This window comes from Numenius arquata, chromosome 2 (genome assembly GCF_964106895.1).
Source record: "Numenius arquata chromosome 2, bNumArq3.hap1.1, whole genome shotgun sequence".
NCBI classification, from domain to species: domain Eukaryota; kingdom Metazoa; phylum Chordata; class Aves; order Charadriiformes; family Scolopacidae; genus Numenius; species Numenius arquata.
In genome coordinates, this window is record NC_133577.1 from 118,678,234 (window position 1) to 118,697,298 (window position 19,065).

Below are 19,065 nucleotides of genomic sequence, written 5' to 3' on the forward strand. Positions count from 1 at the left end.
ACTTTTAGATGATAGCACTCATATAATGCTGGAAGCAGAGCATGTATACGCTGGGGAAGGAAGATAGGAATCAGAATAATGTGGTAAAAATCCAGTATCTTTCAAGAATTGCCAGGTTCTCTCTTCTGCTTTGCCACATGTTCCCTTAGGCTGTCTTCTGAAGCATGCACTTTTTAGTGCACACAACATTTTTTCAGGGATGGATTTAAATCTATGGCCTTAATGCCTCAAGGCACCAGTAATACATCCTTATACTATTAAAAATATAGATAAGAAAAAAACAAGTTTGAAAATAGGACTGAAATACAGGAACTGCTGTTTTGTGGGTATACTGGTATATTCCAGCTTGTTGATTTTGAGTGTTCTGTATGTTGTTCAGACACAGGTGCTCCATATTTCTTTTTTTATTAGGTGAGCGTATTTTATTTATTTATTTATTAAGATTCTTTGCACCTTATCCAATGAAAGTAAAGAAGAAATCTTGCACTGAATTAGGTGACACAAAACCATTTACTTTGTGTTTTGGTAGGTGGTTTATGAAATACCAGCATGTGGATCCTGAAGAAGCAGTAAGAATTCATATTGACGTTCAAGCAAAGAAGTCTGTAGCCATTCATTGGGGGACCTTTGCTTTAGCAAATGAGGTAAATGTCAACACTATACATGAGTTCAGGTTTCCTGAGCACACAGTCATTAATGAAGCTTTGCTTTTGCAGTTTAACCTAGCTATCTGTGAATGTATACTTAACATGTAAACTTTGTAGGAGTGAAAAGTTATGTACTACAGTTAAAAACAATGCTTAGCTTTCCAGAACCAATTACATAAAATATTTCCATTGTTAAGATTGATTTGAAAGTACAGAGTTATTGAAAGAAACGTGGAGGACTTCCGATATACAAAAGCTGCAGAACATGAAAGGTAGGGACACGTATGCAATAATAAAAGTGAACTCAGCAGTGCATCACTTGGAGACAGAAAGAATTGTGTGCTTGTAGGTCAATACAGTATTTATTAATCTGTCTAGTAAATAAATTAAATAGTATCTTTGATAGTTGATTAATAGTTAAATACCAGCAAGAATATGAAAAACTGGGTTATTCTGAGTTGCTGATTATTTTTTTTTTTTCGTTCTTCCTCCTCCCACCCCACCTGCCAAGTTCCCAGTCCTAATAAGGAGGTTACTCAGGTACCTTAACAGTGACTAAAAATGCAGTGAAAGGGAAGTAGCTACATGTACTTTGACACACTTTGTCTGGTAGCTGGTTTTCAGCTTTATCTTTGCATCAGTTGCACCACTCAGTCCTGATGCCATTAGCTATGTTCACCTGCTACATCATGTTCTCTTTAACTTGGATATAACATTTTAGAAGCACAAAACAATGGCCAATTCCTCCCCGATGATGCCTTTTCTGAAATGTAACAAATGCGTTGAAGTACCTTAAAGGGGACCTCATTGAAACTGCACTAGTTTTTAAACAGTAAAAGTGACAACTTTGTTTTACTAGACGAGAGAAAGCGCCATCTGCTGAGCTGCTAACCCTTCTCCTCACCCTATTTCTGCTTCTAAGGGGTCTAGTTCAATACGTTGAAGGAGGCTGAGTTTTGGATGATAGGTTGTGCCTTACTAGTTACTCTAGTTACTGTTATCAGCATTCTTATCATTTAAAAACTGAAAATGAAACCAAAAATTTTCATTTGACAAATATGCACCCACCCTCATCCTTTTTTAGGTAATGTCTAAAACGGAGACCATTTCTTGTTTAGAGCAGTGATATTCTTTCTTTCCCCCAAATGCTGCAATGGTATATTTTCCCCTCATATTATTCTTATTTTTCAGTATTACTTGGATCCTCCAGTTAGACTGAATGAAGCTCTTGAAAGATATGGCTTGAAAAAAGAAGACTTCTTTGTCTTAAACCACGGAGAATCGCGGGACTTGAGCACAAATGATGGGTTTGAATAATGAAACAGCAGTTCCTTTTAAGCCTGGTTTGATTTGAACAAGCAACTGATGTTACAAAGATTAATATGATGTAGATTTTTTGGAGTGAATTGGATTTTTAGATGGCAGGTTTGTCAGTTTCAGAACTAAAACTTGCATACCAATTTCATGATAAAATTTTACTAGTTATGCTGTTTATGAATTTTGAGAGATGATCTAAAAATTGGCTAATATATATGGTATTGTCTGGGATTAACTTGTGGTTTCAACTCTGATGTACACCACTGATCAATTATTGTTTTTTTTTAAAAACTCTTCATCTTACCTACACCAGCAATAATAACCTCAGCACGGGACATATTCTTAGAGTTAATGGCTGACTTGAATTAGTCATTGTTAGAATGTCATCTCCCACTTGTTAGTCATTAATCTTCGGGTTATACCCTGGACCTCGATAGCTTCACTGTATGTTTTGTGGGGTGGAGTCTTCCAATACAGCTGTGTTGTTAAAGCACAAGGGCAGTAAAATAGTTAGGCTTCTACATTTTCATATATTGAACCACAAAAGCTGAATTTTACACCGATCTAAAGAAACGTGCCTTTTAAAGAGAGAGATAATTTAATATTGCATCACTCGTGTAAAACTTACTGCTGGCCAGAGTATCTGCAAACTTTCATTGTTTTGTCAATATTTTTAAGTTAGGCCTGAATGCGTCTACGACTTTCTTGTCAAATGCAGTACATGGAATGGAAGAATCCCTTAATGGCGCTTGCCTTTGCATTGACTCAGCCTGTTATTAAGGGGGGTGGGTTGTTTGTTTGTTTGTTGGTTTTTTAAGTGAAAAGTCTTAAGCAAGGGCTGTGGTATTTTTTTCTTATAGCTTCCCTATAATTTTAAAGTTGAATGAGAGATTACAACATTGTTCAGTATTGTAAAACTTGGCTAAATGTATCTGTATCAAATTGCCATGCTAATTTACAGCCTAATTAAAGCCTACTGTTGCCAATAAAAAGGGTTGTTATTCTCCTTCATAATTCATTGGCAAATCATTTTTTTGTTCATGATTTGTTTTGGTCTATGGGATATGTGGTTTTTTTTTTTTGCTCTTGCTGTGCATTACATTTTATGTTCATACTCCATGAAGATAAATAGTAAAAAAAAAAAAAGACACATTATTTCCCTACAATTTAAAGACACGAACTTCTGGCAACTAATTAAAACCAGCTAATGAGTTTTCATGCTAGGAGCAAACAAGCAATCTTTTAACTGTTGACAGTTATCTTTTAAAATTTTGTATCAGAAAGTCCTAGAAGTCTTATAGATCTTAATACCACCAAGGAACAGCACAAGGAGGCAAAGATCAGTTTGTCCAAGTTCAGGCTGAGGAAGGGTTCTGGAACAGATGACACTTACATGTACGAAAAAGTAGCTTATATTCCTTTGGTGGGACTCATATTTGACAAATATCAAGATTTCTTTATTTGAAAAGGTAATTCCAGTAGGGTCTAGAGGTATTCACCAGAATTTGTTCAAAACTGGTTTAAAACTACTCTCAGTCTTTCAGTGTTGATTTTGGGAGGGCATTTCAGATGACATCTCTATTGGGCCTCATATTTACACAGTAGCTTGAATAACGAGTCGGATAACAATAATGCATATTGTGTGTTCATAACATCGCGGAGGAGACCAGGCTGCAGGATGTTGTGAGTACTTTGAAGGATGTGCTTAAAATTGAAGTTGGTTTGGCTTTTTAGAGTTTTCAAAATCATCAATAGACTATTCTGTAAAATCCCGTACTTCAGAGAAAGACTGAAACTAAGATACCGAGCACCTAGATAAGCAGCCATGTAGCAGAGGAGTACTGACTTCAAGGGTCAGAGACTAAAGGTCAGTAATTGCTTATGTTTGGATCTATTAATTTGCAGCATTTGTATGTAGAACAGCAACAGTTACACTTTGCTTGGTGCTGATAAGATTGAGTCTGGGGTGTGGGATAAAAAAAATTAGACATGCTTGCGTGAAGACACTTTGGAGCACCTTGCATGATTTCAAACATCTCAGTAGCACTGGTCTATGGAGAAACCATTTAAAAATAGGCCTTTCTAGACCAGAAAAGTAAGACTGAGACAACACTGTAACACATTTTCATGCATTTTTAGAAAAGGGGACAATGGTCACTGTTTTCTGTCACCTATCAAAGCAAAGGATAAGAGATGAACTTTAATTGCAAAAAAGATGCTATTTGAAAAACTTATTTTGAGATTGAAGAACATGGAGAGGAACATCTAGACATCTCTGCTGCTGAGCTTAAGAAAACACATACATTATCAGACATACCTAGAACAGACTGATCTAAGCTCTTGTCAGGAGAGGAAGGTGGAATTGGTAAATTCTTAGTGTCTGACCTAGCCTTTGGTTTTCTTTGTTAAATACAAAAGCAGAAAAAAAAAATTAAATCTACAAATAGTAGCAAAACATTAAATGATTGTAACATAACTCACTTATTACAAAATGAGCAATGTTTTTGGGGCAGTGGGAAGGAGAAATGGAAGTTCACTGTCAATGCAGCCCTTGTCAGGGTTCTGACTGGGAATCACGCCAACTTCTATTTCTGCCTTAAGTGTACTCCTGGTGACTTAAAACCACCTATATAGATAAATTAGATACATGTAGCTTTACCCCTGTATTGATCAGGGCATAGACATCTTGGATTTTCAAGGTCACATTTTTCTTGCAGTTTTAGCTATTTGCAAAGTCACCTACCAAATAGAAATAAAACATCTATTGAATTACAGAAACAGAAGAGCGTAGTATTTTATGAAGAGCAGAGCGGGTATATTAACTTAGAAAGATGAAGCATCTGGTAACAGTTTAGATAATAAAGGTCTCTTAAAAATGGTACAAGGTGGAAACTTGTTTCTAGCCTTTACACCTGACATTTTTTAACTTTCTCTATGATGCAGCGTTCAGGAAGATTTAGCAGTCGTGTTTTAGTATGAAGTGGTTTATATTCATCAGTGAAAGTTCCTTCAGGTTCTTTTACAATGATGTTTATATGTGTTCCACTGCATTTTGCGTTAAGGCTGGATTGATGACTAAAATTTTATGGGGGGTAACTCAACAGAAGCATTTATTCCAATGATGTTCCAGTTGCAGAGAAAAAGCAGTAAAGCTCTCTGAGGAAAGTGGGATCGAGGGCTGCTACAGAACAGGAACCTTTTATAAAAATGGCTATGACACTGCTCTTGTAGACTTCTATAAAGATAAGAATGTTGAATGGTAGCTGCAGGTAGTCTTTGACTCATAATAAAATATTTTGAAAAATATGTGTGTTTTTCTTAAAGTCACAATTTTAAAACAAGATAAAATCCTTTTGATTTTTTTTTTTTTTCAAGTGTAGAAACCTTGCATGCTTGTGGCTAAATGCACTGCAGTTTGGCTAAATGGAATGGATGTACTAAGCATATGAGAATGTAAGGTGAAAAAACACAGGCTGGATAACTTTAAGATGCAGTTTTCACTGAGAATACTAATTTTGTAGGAAGCCAACTGGTATTGTTTTTATCTAATATTTTTGAAGATGTGCCTGCAGCCATTTAGCAGATATCAGATTAATAAAATGTAAATGCCTAATCTCAAATTGCTAAATCTTTAATGTACCATTCTACAGAAGTAGTTATTCAATAGCTGTAAATATTTAAGGAAACAAAACATTAGGAAGAATATTTCAATTCACTTTACTCATACATTTAAAATGTTCATCATACATATGAAAGTTTTCACTTTTTAAACTATTCCTCCCCCTTTATGTACATGTACCAGCTGTACAGTGATTTCTCAGTGCTAATTAAGCTATTGCTTTTATCTTGCTCGTAAAAAAGGAAAAAAAAATCTGTTATGCTCTATATTAAATACATTGCATCCTCTGATTTGTGCCTAGTAATATGGTATTATTCAGTATTTTTTGGTTGTTTTATTGTTGGCTTTTTGTTTTGTTTTGTTTTGGTTTTTTTTTAGCACAGCATTCCTAAGATTAGATATTTTCATCAAGTCAGTCTTTTTTTTTTAAAAAAAATCACTATTGTGTTAATATTCTCACAACTTGCTCTTTCACTTCTGTATCAGGGTGATGTAACAAAGATGCCAGTTTCTGAGCGAATGGGGCGCAGTCCCTGCAGAGTGTAAAGAAAACTGAATCTTTGCTGTATTGGTCCTGAGTAACGGTGCCATCTTCATTGTTCACATTCTTTTTCAAGTTTGCTGCAAATGCCAGGGCTCTAAGCAGAATATCTCTGTTTATACGGTTGTCAAAAAGTAACAGCAACGATGGCACCTAGGATATTCAAGAAATAATCCATACTTAATCAACATCAATAAGAATATGTAACTAAATCTAGCTTTGAAAAAACGGGAAAAAAACCCTGCACCTAAGCCATCTAAACCAGAAACCCTATGAAATACCTGAGCTCTATATGCTGTGAAAGCATGCCAGAAACTTGCACAGCACACACATTTCTGCTTTAGAAAAGACTGGGCTGTGCTTCACAGGCTAATAAATGCTCTCTGCTTTCAGTGTCCAAAATGCGGCTGTCTGGAAAATTCCCATTTGGAAGAGAGGGTCTGCTTTCCTTCTCAATAATGTTGCTTTTGCCCTCTGCAGTGATCTGAATGTTTTTATGTTAGCACATCTGATAAATGAGAAAAGGATACACTTTTAACAGAGAACTGAATTATTTAGTTACCTTACTCTTGTTTTAATAATGAAAAGCCGGTAGTATCTAGACCAGCTTTGGTCGTGGCAGAAATAAAAGCCGCTGCATGTTTTAAGAAACTTACTTTTGGGAGGGGCAGGAGGAGGCAGCAGCATTTCACTGACCCTGTTTTGGTGTGAGGAAAGGATACGACTGAAATAAACCTGTGCACCAGGGCCAGCAATAGCAAATGTCAGATAAAGTCCTCTACAAAGAAATAAGTAAATGTGCAGGGAAAGTTCACTCACAGTGCTTAGAGACAGTTTTACAGCTGTGTTTGAGTAAAGGGGTGGGGATTTCAGTGGAATTGGGTTGTCTCAGGTACAGTGTGTTAGCTATAGAAACAGCTGCTGAGAAGGATCATTTACAGTACTGGTTGTATTTGATGTTTGTACCTGGTCTTCAATCTCTATACTGACTGCATGTCCGGAAATGAGGCTTTGCGTTTGTTTTTGAAACTTATCAGGGTACCTTATATATATTACACACAAAAGTTCATAGTACTACTACTTTGGTGGAAAGGGAAGGTGAGAAGGGCAACGAAGCTGGTGAGGGGTCTGGAGAGTAAGTCTTATGAGGAGAGGCTGAGGGAGCTGGGGTTGTTCTGCCTGGAGAAGAGGAGGCTGAGAGTGAGACCTTCTCACTCTCTACAACTACCTGAAAGGAGGTTGTAAAAAGGCGGGGGTCAGTCTCTTCTCCCAAGTCACAGGTGATAGGACAAGAGGAAATGGCCTCAAGTTGCGCCAGGGGAGGTTCAGATTGGATATTAGGAAAAATTTTTACACTGAAAGGGTTATTAAGCATTGGAATGGGCTGCCCAGGGAATTGGTTGAGGCACCATCCCTGGAGGTATTTAAAAGATGGGTTGACATAGTGCTTCGAGATCTGGTTTATTGATGGTTTTTTATCAGAGTTAGGTTGATGGTTGGACAGATGATCTTAAAGGTCCCTTCCAACCTAGACAATTCTATGATTCAATGATTTGGAATGGTACACAGGCAGTGTGACCAACTGTCTTCAGTATTTATGCCCTGTGACTCCCCCTCTGCCAGTACAGTAATTGTATTACACCGCACTCTGGAAAAAACCAGCCTGTGAAAAAATGTACACTTCCAGCTACTGATTTTAACCGAGTATTGCCTAGAATTTTACTCTGGAGTTGCATATATACTTCTAATACATTAAACTTCTTCTAATGCATGCACATACCTATGTGCATACGCATGTATAAATTCTAAAAATATAGTCAGACAACAAGGACCTTACTTGAGCTCTGAGAAGATGTCTTGTCATGGCTGGGTTTGCAGATAAGTTCACAAGTACTTTCAAAACTTGAATCTGAAATGAGGAACATAAAAATTAATTGCAAGCTCCAAACCCAGTAAGTACAGCAGTAACAGGCATCAATAATGTCAGTGTTGACTTGGAGGGGAAAAGGTAGAATGGGTCAACTGACATCTTGAGTTGTGCACTTCAGTCTTTGGTAGAGGAGAAAACAGACCTTATGGAGCCAGTAGCATGTATATACTAAGTATAGACATTTTAGAAGCAAATTCAATTTGACTTAAACATTAAAATAAGGCAAGATCTATAAATAACTCACAGTAGGCAAAATATGGAATATTTTTAAAATATACAGAGGATAGTTCAGTACTGTATTTAAAATGTGATCAGAAACATATACAAATACACCTTTGCACTTTCCTGGACCTTTTGAAACTAATGTTTTAACTATACACTAGGAAAAGGCCAAATGCTACTTACTGTACTTAAGCAAAATAGGTCTGCTAAGTTTAGTGGAAATTTGTGTTTTGGAAAACTGGTTTTGATCTGACAGAGCAACTGAATACATTGATATTGAAGGTACTGTGACACCCTGAATAAAGATTTGAAGCTTTTCGCTTCTTTTAGTATTACAGTAATTCATAAATAAGCTCAATTTCCCATTGCAGTCACTAGGACGTAATAAGCACAGGTGAGCAGAAATCCGTAAGTTAGGTTACCACTGCTTGGCATGCTTTCCCAGAGACATTCATAGAATCATAGAATGGTTAGAGTTGGAAGGGACCTTAAAGATCATCTAGTTCCAACCCCTGTGCCATGGGCAGGGACACCTCCACTAGAGCAGGTTGCTCAAAGCCCCATCCAGCCTGGCCTTGAACACCTCCAGGGATGGGGCATCCACAACTTCCCTGGGCAACGTGTTCCAGTGCCTCACCACCCTCACAGTAAAGAATTTCTTTCTGGTATCTAATCTAAATCTCCCCTCTTCCAATTTAAAACCGTTACCCCTTGTCCTGTCACTACACTTCCTGACAGAGTCCCTCTCCGGCTCTCCTGTAAGCTCCCTTCAGGTACTGGAAGGCTGCTATAAGGTCTCCCCAGAGCCTTCTCTTCTCCAGGCATGAACATTCGTGCATGAGTGAAGCCTTTCACATACAGGTTCTCCTTGCTCTGTGATACAGCAGCAACATTCAGCGAGCAGAAGAGAATTCGGGAGCAAAGGCATAGGACAATAGCACACAGAACTGCTTCGGTAGAGCTCTAGCCCAACAGTTCCACTAACAAGATTCCCTTCCTCCCCTCTTTCGGAATTTATGGATTTTATGCACTATCTGCTATCATTCATGAATATTTGATTTTCTAGCACAATCTAAACCATTTTACAAAACCAGTAAAACAGAGGCAAGTAAAGCACCTTCATAAATGGTTACACTGCCCAGTACCTGTGTCCTTTCATTTCCTTCTGAAAGCAAATGAAGAAAGCAGGGAATTGAGTTTATCATCTTATGGTGATAGTCACTGGTAACAGACATGTTTGTCAACAATCGGAGTGCAGCCAACTGCAGATCGGAGTTCAGGGGAGCTGACTCAATGCTCCTACAAACTTGCATAATGTATACCTGGGGAAAAAGGGAAGGAGTTAAAAAGAGAAAACATTTTTTTGATACAAGTAGATTTTCCATTCACAAATAATGGCCCAGCCACAGTAGCGTAAATACCTCTTGAACGCTGCTCGCTGAATACATAACCTCATCAAGATTCTTGGAAATGAGTACTATTTTGTTTTGTTTGAATATATTCAAACATTCTATTGGCATGACAGAAGCAGATGTTAGAGTTACACTCACTAACCTTCCTGAAGCATAAATTGCTCTGAAAACCCAAACTGCTTTGACTTCATCTCAGAAGTGGCACATTTCCTTTAAGGAGTTATTTAAAAAAATCACTTACAGCAACCAACATTGTCTTAAATGTTGAGAACAAGCTAAGGACAAGTCCTGGAATGAAATCCTTTCTTCCAACCATATGGCTCATTCACCTCAAGAACAGTGATGACAACTGACATGAACCTTTTACCAAATTTTCTTCTGGGTGACAGTATACAATGAATCTTGGCGTCCTAACTAAGAAAAAAATTACTTTGCCTTTACCAAAGGAGTTGTTTTCTACCTATAGATCTGTATAAATATTTGCTGTTGGCAAGCTCTACTTTAAAAGACGTTACTCAGCGCTGAAGATCCTGCAAACTACTACCTACACTCAAACTGCCTGTTTATCAAGCTAATGAAAAAAGTAGTAAAAAAAATCTTCAAATCTGCATCAGCTCACTGCTTGAACACATCTTGATCTATTGATTAATCTGATAACATCAAAAGTGGATGCTTTTTTCATGGTTAGTCCTTTCACATCCATACCATCTACTATATTTATGAGTGGGACTTCTCATTTTTATATGCTATTCTAAAAGTATCCCCCTGAAAAATTGATGTCGTACAAACCCAGGGGATCAATTACTGTTCTCTCCTTGCCTAAGAAGTCATGGTGAGTTCAGTCTGAATTCCATCCTATTAAACAACCACTACTGATGTTCTAGATGTGTCTGGAAATCATCTTGCCTCACATAATTTCACTATTAACTTAGCAGCACAATCTCTGATTAATAGCACTTGGTGAAAGCCGAACACAAAGTGCCTAGTTTCGTGACTGTCTTTTAAAAAAAAAGTAAGTGCCAGTGATGCAGTGCATTTTGAAGTTATCCTTTTGGCCTTGGGACGCACAGATCATCTAGATCTGCTGGCTCGTATGTCTAACATCAAAACATTTTGGCATCCTGGCCTGTATGCTGAAAGCCCTGTACTATCTCCTGTTTTTTCCCTTTAAGAAACTTACCTGTATCTCTTCCTGGTTTTTAATATTCATACTCAAATTATTAAGTGCATTTAGTGCTTTTTCTTTAACTTTGGGAACACAATCCGCGAGCATTCCTCCAATAACAGAAAGGCCATCCAAATTTCTGATTATATCCTGAAATATAAAACACATATTTAATAATTATTTAAAAAAAATAATTAAATGCTGAAGGCTTTCCTCAAAGTTTCCATTTTAACACAAATGGAATGTATAAATGAAGACTTCCAGAATAGACTCCTCTGTTTAAAAAGACAGCATTAGCAGATATTGCTTTATTGCTTCCATTGAAATTTAGAATAATCCTGCTTAGGGCCAAAGTATTATTTGACGTTATTTGACAATGGCACACCACCTTTACTTTTAAAATCTGTCCTGCAACGCGTGCTTAAAGCATTTCAAATTATGAAGAATCAAAGGTAATTATTGCATAATGAGTTTGCAGAATAGCTGAGCCAGATCAGGGTCCTAAAAGTCCTGACTGAACAGAACAGAATTTCAAGATGCAGCTTTATATTATGCATAGAAGTTCTAAAACTTTATCTTTCTTTTCCATTACACTTGATTATTTTTTTTTAATCTTTCTCACTTAGACTCTAACCATCATCAAAAAAAGCCAGGTACTGTTTTCAAGAAAATCAAAAATGAGCCAATGGGCCTTGAGATTCAGTTCTGTTCTGTTCTGAGAGTTTTGAGAAGCCAGGATAGCCAGCTGTCGTAAGTACCATACAAAAAGTGAAAAAAATAAAAACAAAAAAAAAGGGTGAGGCCCTGGAAGTTAAACCTTTACAAAGGCACAAAAATCTGCATCCAGCTCAAAGTTTTTCTGCATCGTATTTCCAATTGATTCAAAGAGACCTGGATAGCTGGAAAGTTGCTAAGGTGTAAATGGCATCCAACTTTGTAAAGATAACTATCTCGGTAAATTTCAGATCTGATCCTGAAGGTATTTAACTGCTCTCCAACCTTTTCATTAACATTACGTAACTCTAAGCAACAAAAGATATATTTACAGCACTTTTAAAATATATAACTCTGTACAGACTTTAAGTTGTACAGACATTAAGCTTACATCAATTCTGTGAAGCTGGTAAATTATATTACTCGGGCTAGCAGAAATTAAGGCATAGACATAAAATGGATTTTAGAACACAAGTTACCCCACGTCTCAGTCCTGTGTCACTTCAGCAAAACAGCACCTCTCCTCTCCCACGCTGACTGGTATTAAAACACTGTTGTTTTCTACAGAACAATACTTACTTGATTTACAGAGAAGGCAGCGCTGTTGCTGAGAGTGATTAAAGCTTGCTCTTGAATTAATGGATCATCTGTGGCCTGGAGCAAATGAATAAGCTTCTGTAGGGCATCCACATCCATGGTGGGGGTTGACGCTGGAGGTCTGTTGTCTGTCAGTGTTTAAAAATGAAATACTTGATACCGAGTTTGAGACATTTCACTTAGTTATCACTAAATGTTTTTTACAAAGCTGAGCTTTAGTTCTCAGTTGTAGTACACGTCGTTCTAAGTTTGACCGTACCCAACTATCGTATCATGGCAAAAAGAGTGTGTTCTACAACAGCAAGACTTCTGTCCTTTTTCTTGAGTCCTCTGACTACCTCTTCTCAAAGTAGAAAATAAAACAAGAGCTTAAGTGTTATTTTTGTATGTTACTTTTTGGTTAAACCTCCCCTTCAAACTATTAGGAATATTCACCAAACATGTTAATTTTTTTCCTTGTGTTCTCTGAAATGAAATGAAATATGGAAATCTGTCTGGACACTGTAGGAAAACAGAACTTCTGACTTGCAGACTGCTACTTCCAGAAATTATTATAATGGCTTTTTGCTACTACCCTGAGGTCCTTTGACAAATGAACAGCCACAATGTCAAGAACACTGCCGACCGTGGCATCAATCAACCGAGGAAGGCTTGTTTCTGAGTCAGGATGATGTTATGGAGTACCTGGCTTTTATAAAAGGGCAACACAAATGCCATCAAAGACCATTTTCAGCCAGGCTGGAGGCAGAACTATTTAGCTAGCTGAACTGCCTGAAGACCCAATCTATGACTGTTGGACTAATCATAGGTGACTCAAGACTACTTTTGAGAAGCTAACCAGTCCTTTGTAATTCCACATACTTGCTGTCACCATCTCAGCAGGCAAACACCATAGGGTTTTTTGGGGGAAAAAAGAAAAGAGGTCAAAGTTAATTATGACAATCCAAAAGCTAGCCTGAAGAACGAAATAGTTTTTTATCCTCATCTCATCCTCGTCTAAACACTTTGTTTAGCTTTGAATTACAGGGGCAATACAAACAACTTCAATCAGCCCACGAAGTAAACACACCGACTGAACGGACGCTTTAGGGGACTCCAAGAATATTAATTAGGCTTTTCTAAAAATCAAACGTGCTCTAGAGTCCTTTACAAACGTCGCACGGCTACCGGAGAGCGACAAGCAGCACCCCCCACACGGGGCGCAGCTCCGCCTCCCAGGCCCCGGGCGGGCTCGGCCTGGAGCCGCGCCCCACAGGCGCTGCAACCCCCTGGGCCGCGGCGGGGCCTCCTCCGCCGGCCCCGGCCCCCGGCCCCCAGCCCCGCACCGCCTGCCAGCCCCTCACCTGCCAGCCCCTCACCTGCCGGCGGGCCCAGCCTGGCCCCGGCCCCTGCCCCTGCCTGCCGCCAGCCGCCACAGGCAGTAGCAGGCGCCCGCCGCCACCACCACGGCCGCCACTCTCGCCGCCGCTCCCCGCGGCTCCCCCATCTCCCCCGGCCGCCCGCGGAAGCTACCGCCCCATCCGGCGCGGCCCAGCCCCGTCCCCCCGGTCCCTCCTGGCCCCGTCTCTCGGTTCTGCCCTGCCCGGGGACGGCCGGGTGCCGAGCACACGGCTCTGCGCGGTGCGAGGGGAGGTCCCTCAGCCCGCCGGGGCGCAGCGAGGCCGAAACCCACGGAGCGACGAGGCTTCTGCTGTAAAGGGGACAGTAGCCCGCGCCCCCAAAAGCCAGCCCCAGCCCCGGCGCCCAGCCCGGCCCCCCCGCGGGAGGGAGGGCTGCTGCCGCCGGGCACCGGGGGGAATAAAACCGCACTTCTGTATAGCTACTAAGCTAGTTTAAAGGCAGTAATTAGAACACACCTCCCCTAAAGATCAATTTAAAGTTTTAATGAAATAAATATTTATGTATATTTATAAACGTGTATATGTATATATTTGTGTATGTATATATATAGGCAACCTATGCACCCTCTGAAGGGGGCCCACAAGAAAGCTGGAGAGGGACTTTTTACAAGGGCATGTAGTGACAGGACGAGGGGTAATGGCTTCCAACTGGAGGAGGGTAGATTTAGACAGATCTCAGGAAGAAATTCTTCACCGTGAGGGTGGTGAGGCACTGGAACACGTTGCCCAGAGAAGCTGCGGATGCCCCAACCCTGGAGGTGCTCAAGGCCAGGCTGGATGGGCCTTTGAGCAACCTGCTCTAGTGGAGGTGTCCCTGCCCATGGCAGGGGGGTTGGGACTCGATGATCTTTAAGGTCCCTTCCAACCCGAACCATTCTGGGATTCTATGAGATACAGCTGTATCTTAAAAAGCCACATGCTGAGAACACTTTCCTGGGGGGTGCGTACACCTGCTGACCAAGCCCTCACCCTGTCAGAGTTACCCGTGCCCGCTGGCTGTAATGCCTAACGCAGGGCGGATGCCCTTTGGGACCCCGAACCCCTGCAAACCTGCTGGGCCACACCGGCCCCGGCCCCGCTGGGCTCGGGGGAACGGCGTGCTGGGGCGGGCAGCCGCGGCGCTGCCGAGAAGGCCGGCGGGGCTCTCCGGGAGCGAGAGAGGCAGATCCTCCTCTCTGCCTCCCAGTGCGTGGAAGCCCCGCCAGCTCTCCTTGCCCCGCTCAGGTGCGTGTCAGGATGGCGGAGACCGCCGGCCACCTCGGCCCGGGCAGCTCCAGGCCCCTGAGCCCGTTGCTACGCGACTGCCGCAGCTATGGCGTCCCTCAGGCCCCTTTTCCCCGGGCTTACTTTAGCTGCCACAACCTCCTCCACGCCTATGAGGGACCGGCGGCAGACCCCGCCAACGTCACCCCCCTTCCCACCGACCCGCTTTCTGCGCAGGCGCCGGGAAGGGCGGGAAGGGCCGTCCCCAGCGTGGCGGGTTGCCTGAGGGGAGCACGTGGCGGGGCGGGGGAGACAGCCCCCTCAGCCGCCCCCGGCCCTTAAAGATCCGCCGCCCTGGTCCCCACTGGAGCCGGTGGGGCCATAAACTCCCCCGTAGTGTTTGTGTGAGGGACATTTGCCCCTCAGCAGCGCCCCGGTACCGGCGGGTTGGTACTTCAGCGATGGGCAGGGTATTTCACACCCCTGACACTGCCCGCTGCTGGCGTGGGCCCCGTTTTCCTTCCACACCTTTTGTTAATAGCTTGTTTCGAGTAAGTGAAAACTTCAAAAATCGGGACAAGATGGAACAAGGTAATTCTGCTTCTTAATCCATGTTTAAACTCAAACAGTGACTGAAATGAAGGCAAACGGGGTGAACAAATACGAGAAAAAACTTCTTCACAGTGAGGGTGACAGAGCCCTGGAACAGGCTGCCCAGGGAGGTTGTGGAGTCCCCTTCTTTGGAGATTTTCAAGACCTGCCTGGATGCAGTCCTGAGTAATGTAACATGCTCTGGGCAATCCTGCTTCGGCAGGGGAGTTGGACTAGATGATCTTTATGGTCCCTTCCAACTCTAAAAATTCAGTGAAATTCAGTGAAACATCTTCCCTAGAATCTGGGGAAGCGTTGATATCTTCCTAGATTTGCTTAAGGTTTTTAATTACAGAAGTACTTTCACTGAATTTCACTGAATTTTTTAGAGTACTTGATTTAATCTAGAAACTTTGAGATGTGCGGTGGCTGGATACTTCCCTCCTTTTTGAGTGCTGAGGCTCCAATCAGTAGTTTTTTTTATGGCCTGTCAAGGGTAAAGATGGTGGTGGACCACATTTTAGATGTTGATGGATTATTTGTTGGCCCAGGAGTAAATAAATTTCCATGAAATGTTAGAGAATAAAACAGTCCACCACATCATGAAGGGCTGTGGGGGAAACAGAGTTGGTGGGTTTGCCTTTAGGTTTTTCACCTGATTCTCTGTATTTCTTCAATTTTCTCCCAGTTTATCTCTGTCACCTTCACCCCTGCCTGTTTCAACAGCTGCAACAGCCATTTTTCACTTTCCTTAAAACAAAGAAGGGCACAATGCACAAATACAAGTTTAAGAGCTACCAAAAATAGACTCCATTTGCAAGCAGCTATTATGGCCAGGATTTCCATGGAAACATTAATAAAGAAATCTTGAGCCAATTAGAATAATTATAGAGCAGCACCGCCACGCAGACTGAGTACCTCTCCTACGAGACTGTTTCTTGATCAGTCTCTTTTTTTTTTAAGCACAGAAAAACAAAAGATAAGATGTGTCTGCGTGAGGTGCATTTCTTGATTCAGCACTTCAAAAATAGCTCATATTTACATTTCCAAACAAAAGTTGTAAATACTTTTGTAGCAATAGTGGCATTAAGTTAATAAACTAAACATGAAAGAATTTAGGTTAAGATTAAAGGGAGTTTCTTAGAAGAAAGAGCCAGTTAAAAATTAGCCGGTGTAACACCTTTTTTCCTTGTTTTTTGTTTGTTTGTTTGTGATTTTTTTTCTTGTTTCCCAGAGGTTGGTGCTTGTTGATATCTAGCCATATTTCTTATTTCATTTTATTGTGTTTTGATTTCTTTATGAAGTTACAGTACGCTTGGTGTGAAGATAAATTAGATGATACCTGTCTCTCTATTAAGGAACATCAAAGCTAAGCTAAGGCCTATGAACATTTACACATGCCGTCTCAAAGTTAAGGATATAGAGTTCTAAAATGGCTATTTGCTTAAGTCTTTTTAGGATTAGGTTGTAATATGGACATGGTCCAAACACAGTTGGAGTCCGAATAATCACATCCAAATAATTTGGGATTCCCTGCTGTTTCTGAGTCTTTCATTCCTGTCTGATTTCTCTCTTTCAGTTCTCATCCAGATTTACTTTTAAACAGTATGCTTAAAATGTCAGGCAAACCGTTAATTGTAGAATCATAGAATCCTGCAAACACCATGTGTGTAACGACTTCCACTGTTGCTAGCAGTTGTAATCTTACAGTGTTAAAATTAAACATGGATGCAGATTGGCTTAAGGTTTTTCTGCCTTATGAACGGGATGAATTTTGCTGTGAGGGATAAATGGCTGACGTGGTAGGAAGAGGAATGGGGTTATGGCTGGAAGAGAGAAGCCTTTGAGAGTAGCCAGGCTTTATGCTCTGGGTTAGTGGAAGGCTGAGGGTCATGGCCAGTCCTGGCCTCATTATGTGATTTGTACAACCTCCTCTTTTCCTCCTCTTCCCCTCACAGGAACAGCAGCAGTAGATCAGACTTTCTGGGTCTCCACAAGAGACAAAGTTGACAACTGTTTTGTCACAGTTTTGCATCTGTTTCATTATCACTGTTACTGTGCTGCTTTGGGCTGCTGCCTACCCTGCTAGAACTTCTCCTGGGGATGGTGGGCTTTTACTGTCTTTGCAAAATGCATCTGGTTTTAGGGTGCAGTCTCTTACTGCAGGTAGATGTGAAATAATAGTATGTAGCATTTATAACACTACATTGACATTTAAGCAAGGTGTTATAGGATAGCTAAAAAGTATAAATGGTAATATAGTTTGAACGTACAGTGAACAGCACATCTTCAGCACTGGAAGTATGAGGCAGGGAAATGACACACTTGTAGCAACAAATCAAAATAACAAAATTCATATCTTTCTTGGCAATTTTTTATTTTTTTTAAAATATTGATCTCACAAACTACTTCTTGTAATAGTCATCATCATCCTAATGCTTAGAAACCTAGGTAATGACTGAGGATATTTTGTTGTGCTAGGTGCTGTACTTTTTTATCAAAAGATGTTCCCTGCCCAAGTGCCTTATAAACTGACGTCCATTTCAGCAAATGGACATAAGAGACACAGGTGGGCATGAGAAACACAAAGACACAGTGAGATCAGTACTGGTGAGCAGGGAAAGGCAGTAGTCGCAACATGTCGAAACAAATCAAGGTCAAGGGCTTTTGTCTAAGATACACAGAAGAGTTGTGGTAGAACCTATTTAGTTGGCTTTTTTGATATTCAACAGGAAAACATACGGTCTCTCAATTTTAATCGGTGCTCCTGGAGAAGCATTGCACGTTATGAGGGTTTGCAACTAAACAACAGGAGTTGTTAACAAAACTACACCCAAAGGCAGCTACTGATTCTGGATAGCTTACGGGGTTTGGGAGAATCATTAAGTTTAAAGCTTGTTATATCTCTAATAAATTGCTATTGGGTAGATGCTGTGTTGATTTGCCCAGGACGAGGAGTAAGAGAAAATGATGAAAATATGCCACTGTTAAGAATTTTTTGATAAAAATGAATATGTTATGTTTAGATTACCTGACTTTTGAGGCACAGAACTTAGATCTTGAAACTTTTTGCTTTGAAAAACTTTATAGAAAAGACATGGATGGTTTTTTGTCCTCTTAGGGAATATTTTCTAAGGCACAGTTGATAGTCATCATCCCTGCTACCCAGTCATGCTGGCTATTTGGTACTGGAAATAAATTGGAAATAAAAAAGTTACCGTTTAGAAAATGTGTGTTAGCATCAACAAAGCTATTGCCCTGTGTACTGAGGTGATTTCAATGAAAAAAAAGTATTACAGCTGAAAAGTTTGTAAAACTTGTTGGATATCAGTATCAAATATTTTATTCAGATGATGAATATGCTGATTCTCAGTAGCTCTCTTTCATACATGAATAAGGAATGAGAACATGTATATGTAGATATGAGTGTGTTTTTAACAGCTGCTAAATGTACACAGGAAGGGAAACTAAAAAGCGTTCTTCTGTTACTGAGCTTTAAACTGAGTGCTGCAGGATTTTAGGACTTCTCTTTTGTGAACTTTTAAACAACAGATGAGCTTTTTCAGATTGATGAATAGAAGCAGTTCATATAAAAACCTGACCTAAATATGTAACTCTAGCCTGATAATTTAGTTGCATCATAGCAGTTTTGCTGATTTTTTTTTTTTTTTTTAATACTTGTTTGGTATTTGGTTAGCTGGAGATTG

The 19,065-nt window shown here is 40.4% G+C and overlaps 2 protein-coding genes across 5 annotated transcripts in view; one reads left to right on the top strand and one right to left on the bottom strand.

Moving 5' to 3' along the window:
- Positions 1-2,981, top strand: part of NAPEPLD (N-acyl phosphatidylethanolamine phospholipase D) — a 22,574-nt gene extending 19,593 nt beyond the window's left edge. The window contains exons 4-5 of one of the 3 annotated variants that reach the window (XR_012463643.1): positions 530-644; positions 1,839-2,981. Coding sequence is in view for 2 of the 3 variants with exons in the window: in XM_074163516.1 (XP_074019617.1) it covers positions 530-644; positions 1,839-1,964 (241 nt within the window). In the remaining variant the exon portion in view is untranslated. The remainder of the gene's footprint in view (positions 1-529; positions 645-1,838) is intronic. The other 2 variants (XM_074163516.1, XM_074163527.1) reach the window with 2 other exon arrangements.
- On the bottom strand, positions 2,981-13,651 carry ARMC10 (armadillo repeat containing 10). 2 transcript variants are annotated; one of them, XM_074163545.1, is made up of 6 exons: positions 13,523-13,651; positions 12,147-12,292; positions 10,869-11,003; positions 9,422-9,598; positions 7,962-8,033; positions 2,981-6,277 (listed from the first exon to the last, which is right to left on the bottom strand). In XM_074163545.1, exons 2-6 carry the CDS (start codon positions 12,261-12,263, stop codon positions 6,023-6,025), a joined length of 756 nt encoding a protein of 251 aa, XP_074019646.1. In that variant the 5' UTR covers positions 12,264-12,292; positions 13,523-13,651; the 3' UTR covers positions 2,981-6,022. The 2 variants fall into 2 exon arrangements, with proteins under 2 accessions (XP_074019646.1, XP_074019638.1); XM_074163537.1 differs by having other exon boundaries at positions 4,135-6,277; positions 13,527-13,650.
- Positions 13,652-19,065: the final 5,414 nt, after the last annotated feature.

What these genes read in the sequence shown, in the direction of transcription:
- ARMC10 (XM_074163537.1), bottom strand. Translation starts at nt 13,650, where the DNA reads ATGGGGGAGCCGCGGGGAGCGGCGGCGAGAGTGGCGGCCGTGGTGGTG. An exon ending in CTGCCTTCTCTGTAAATCAA is followed by an intron (nt 11,004 to 12,146) that starts GTAAGTATTGTT and finishes TTTATATTTCAG; the next exon opens with GATATAATCAGAAATTTGGA. An exon ending in AAGGAAATGAAAGGACACAG is followed by an intron (nt 8,034 to 9,421) that starts GTACTGGGCAGT and finishes TCCTCATTTCAG; the next exon opens with ATTCAAGTTTTGAAAGTACT.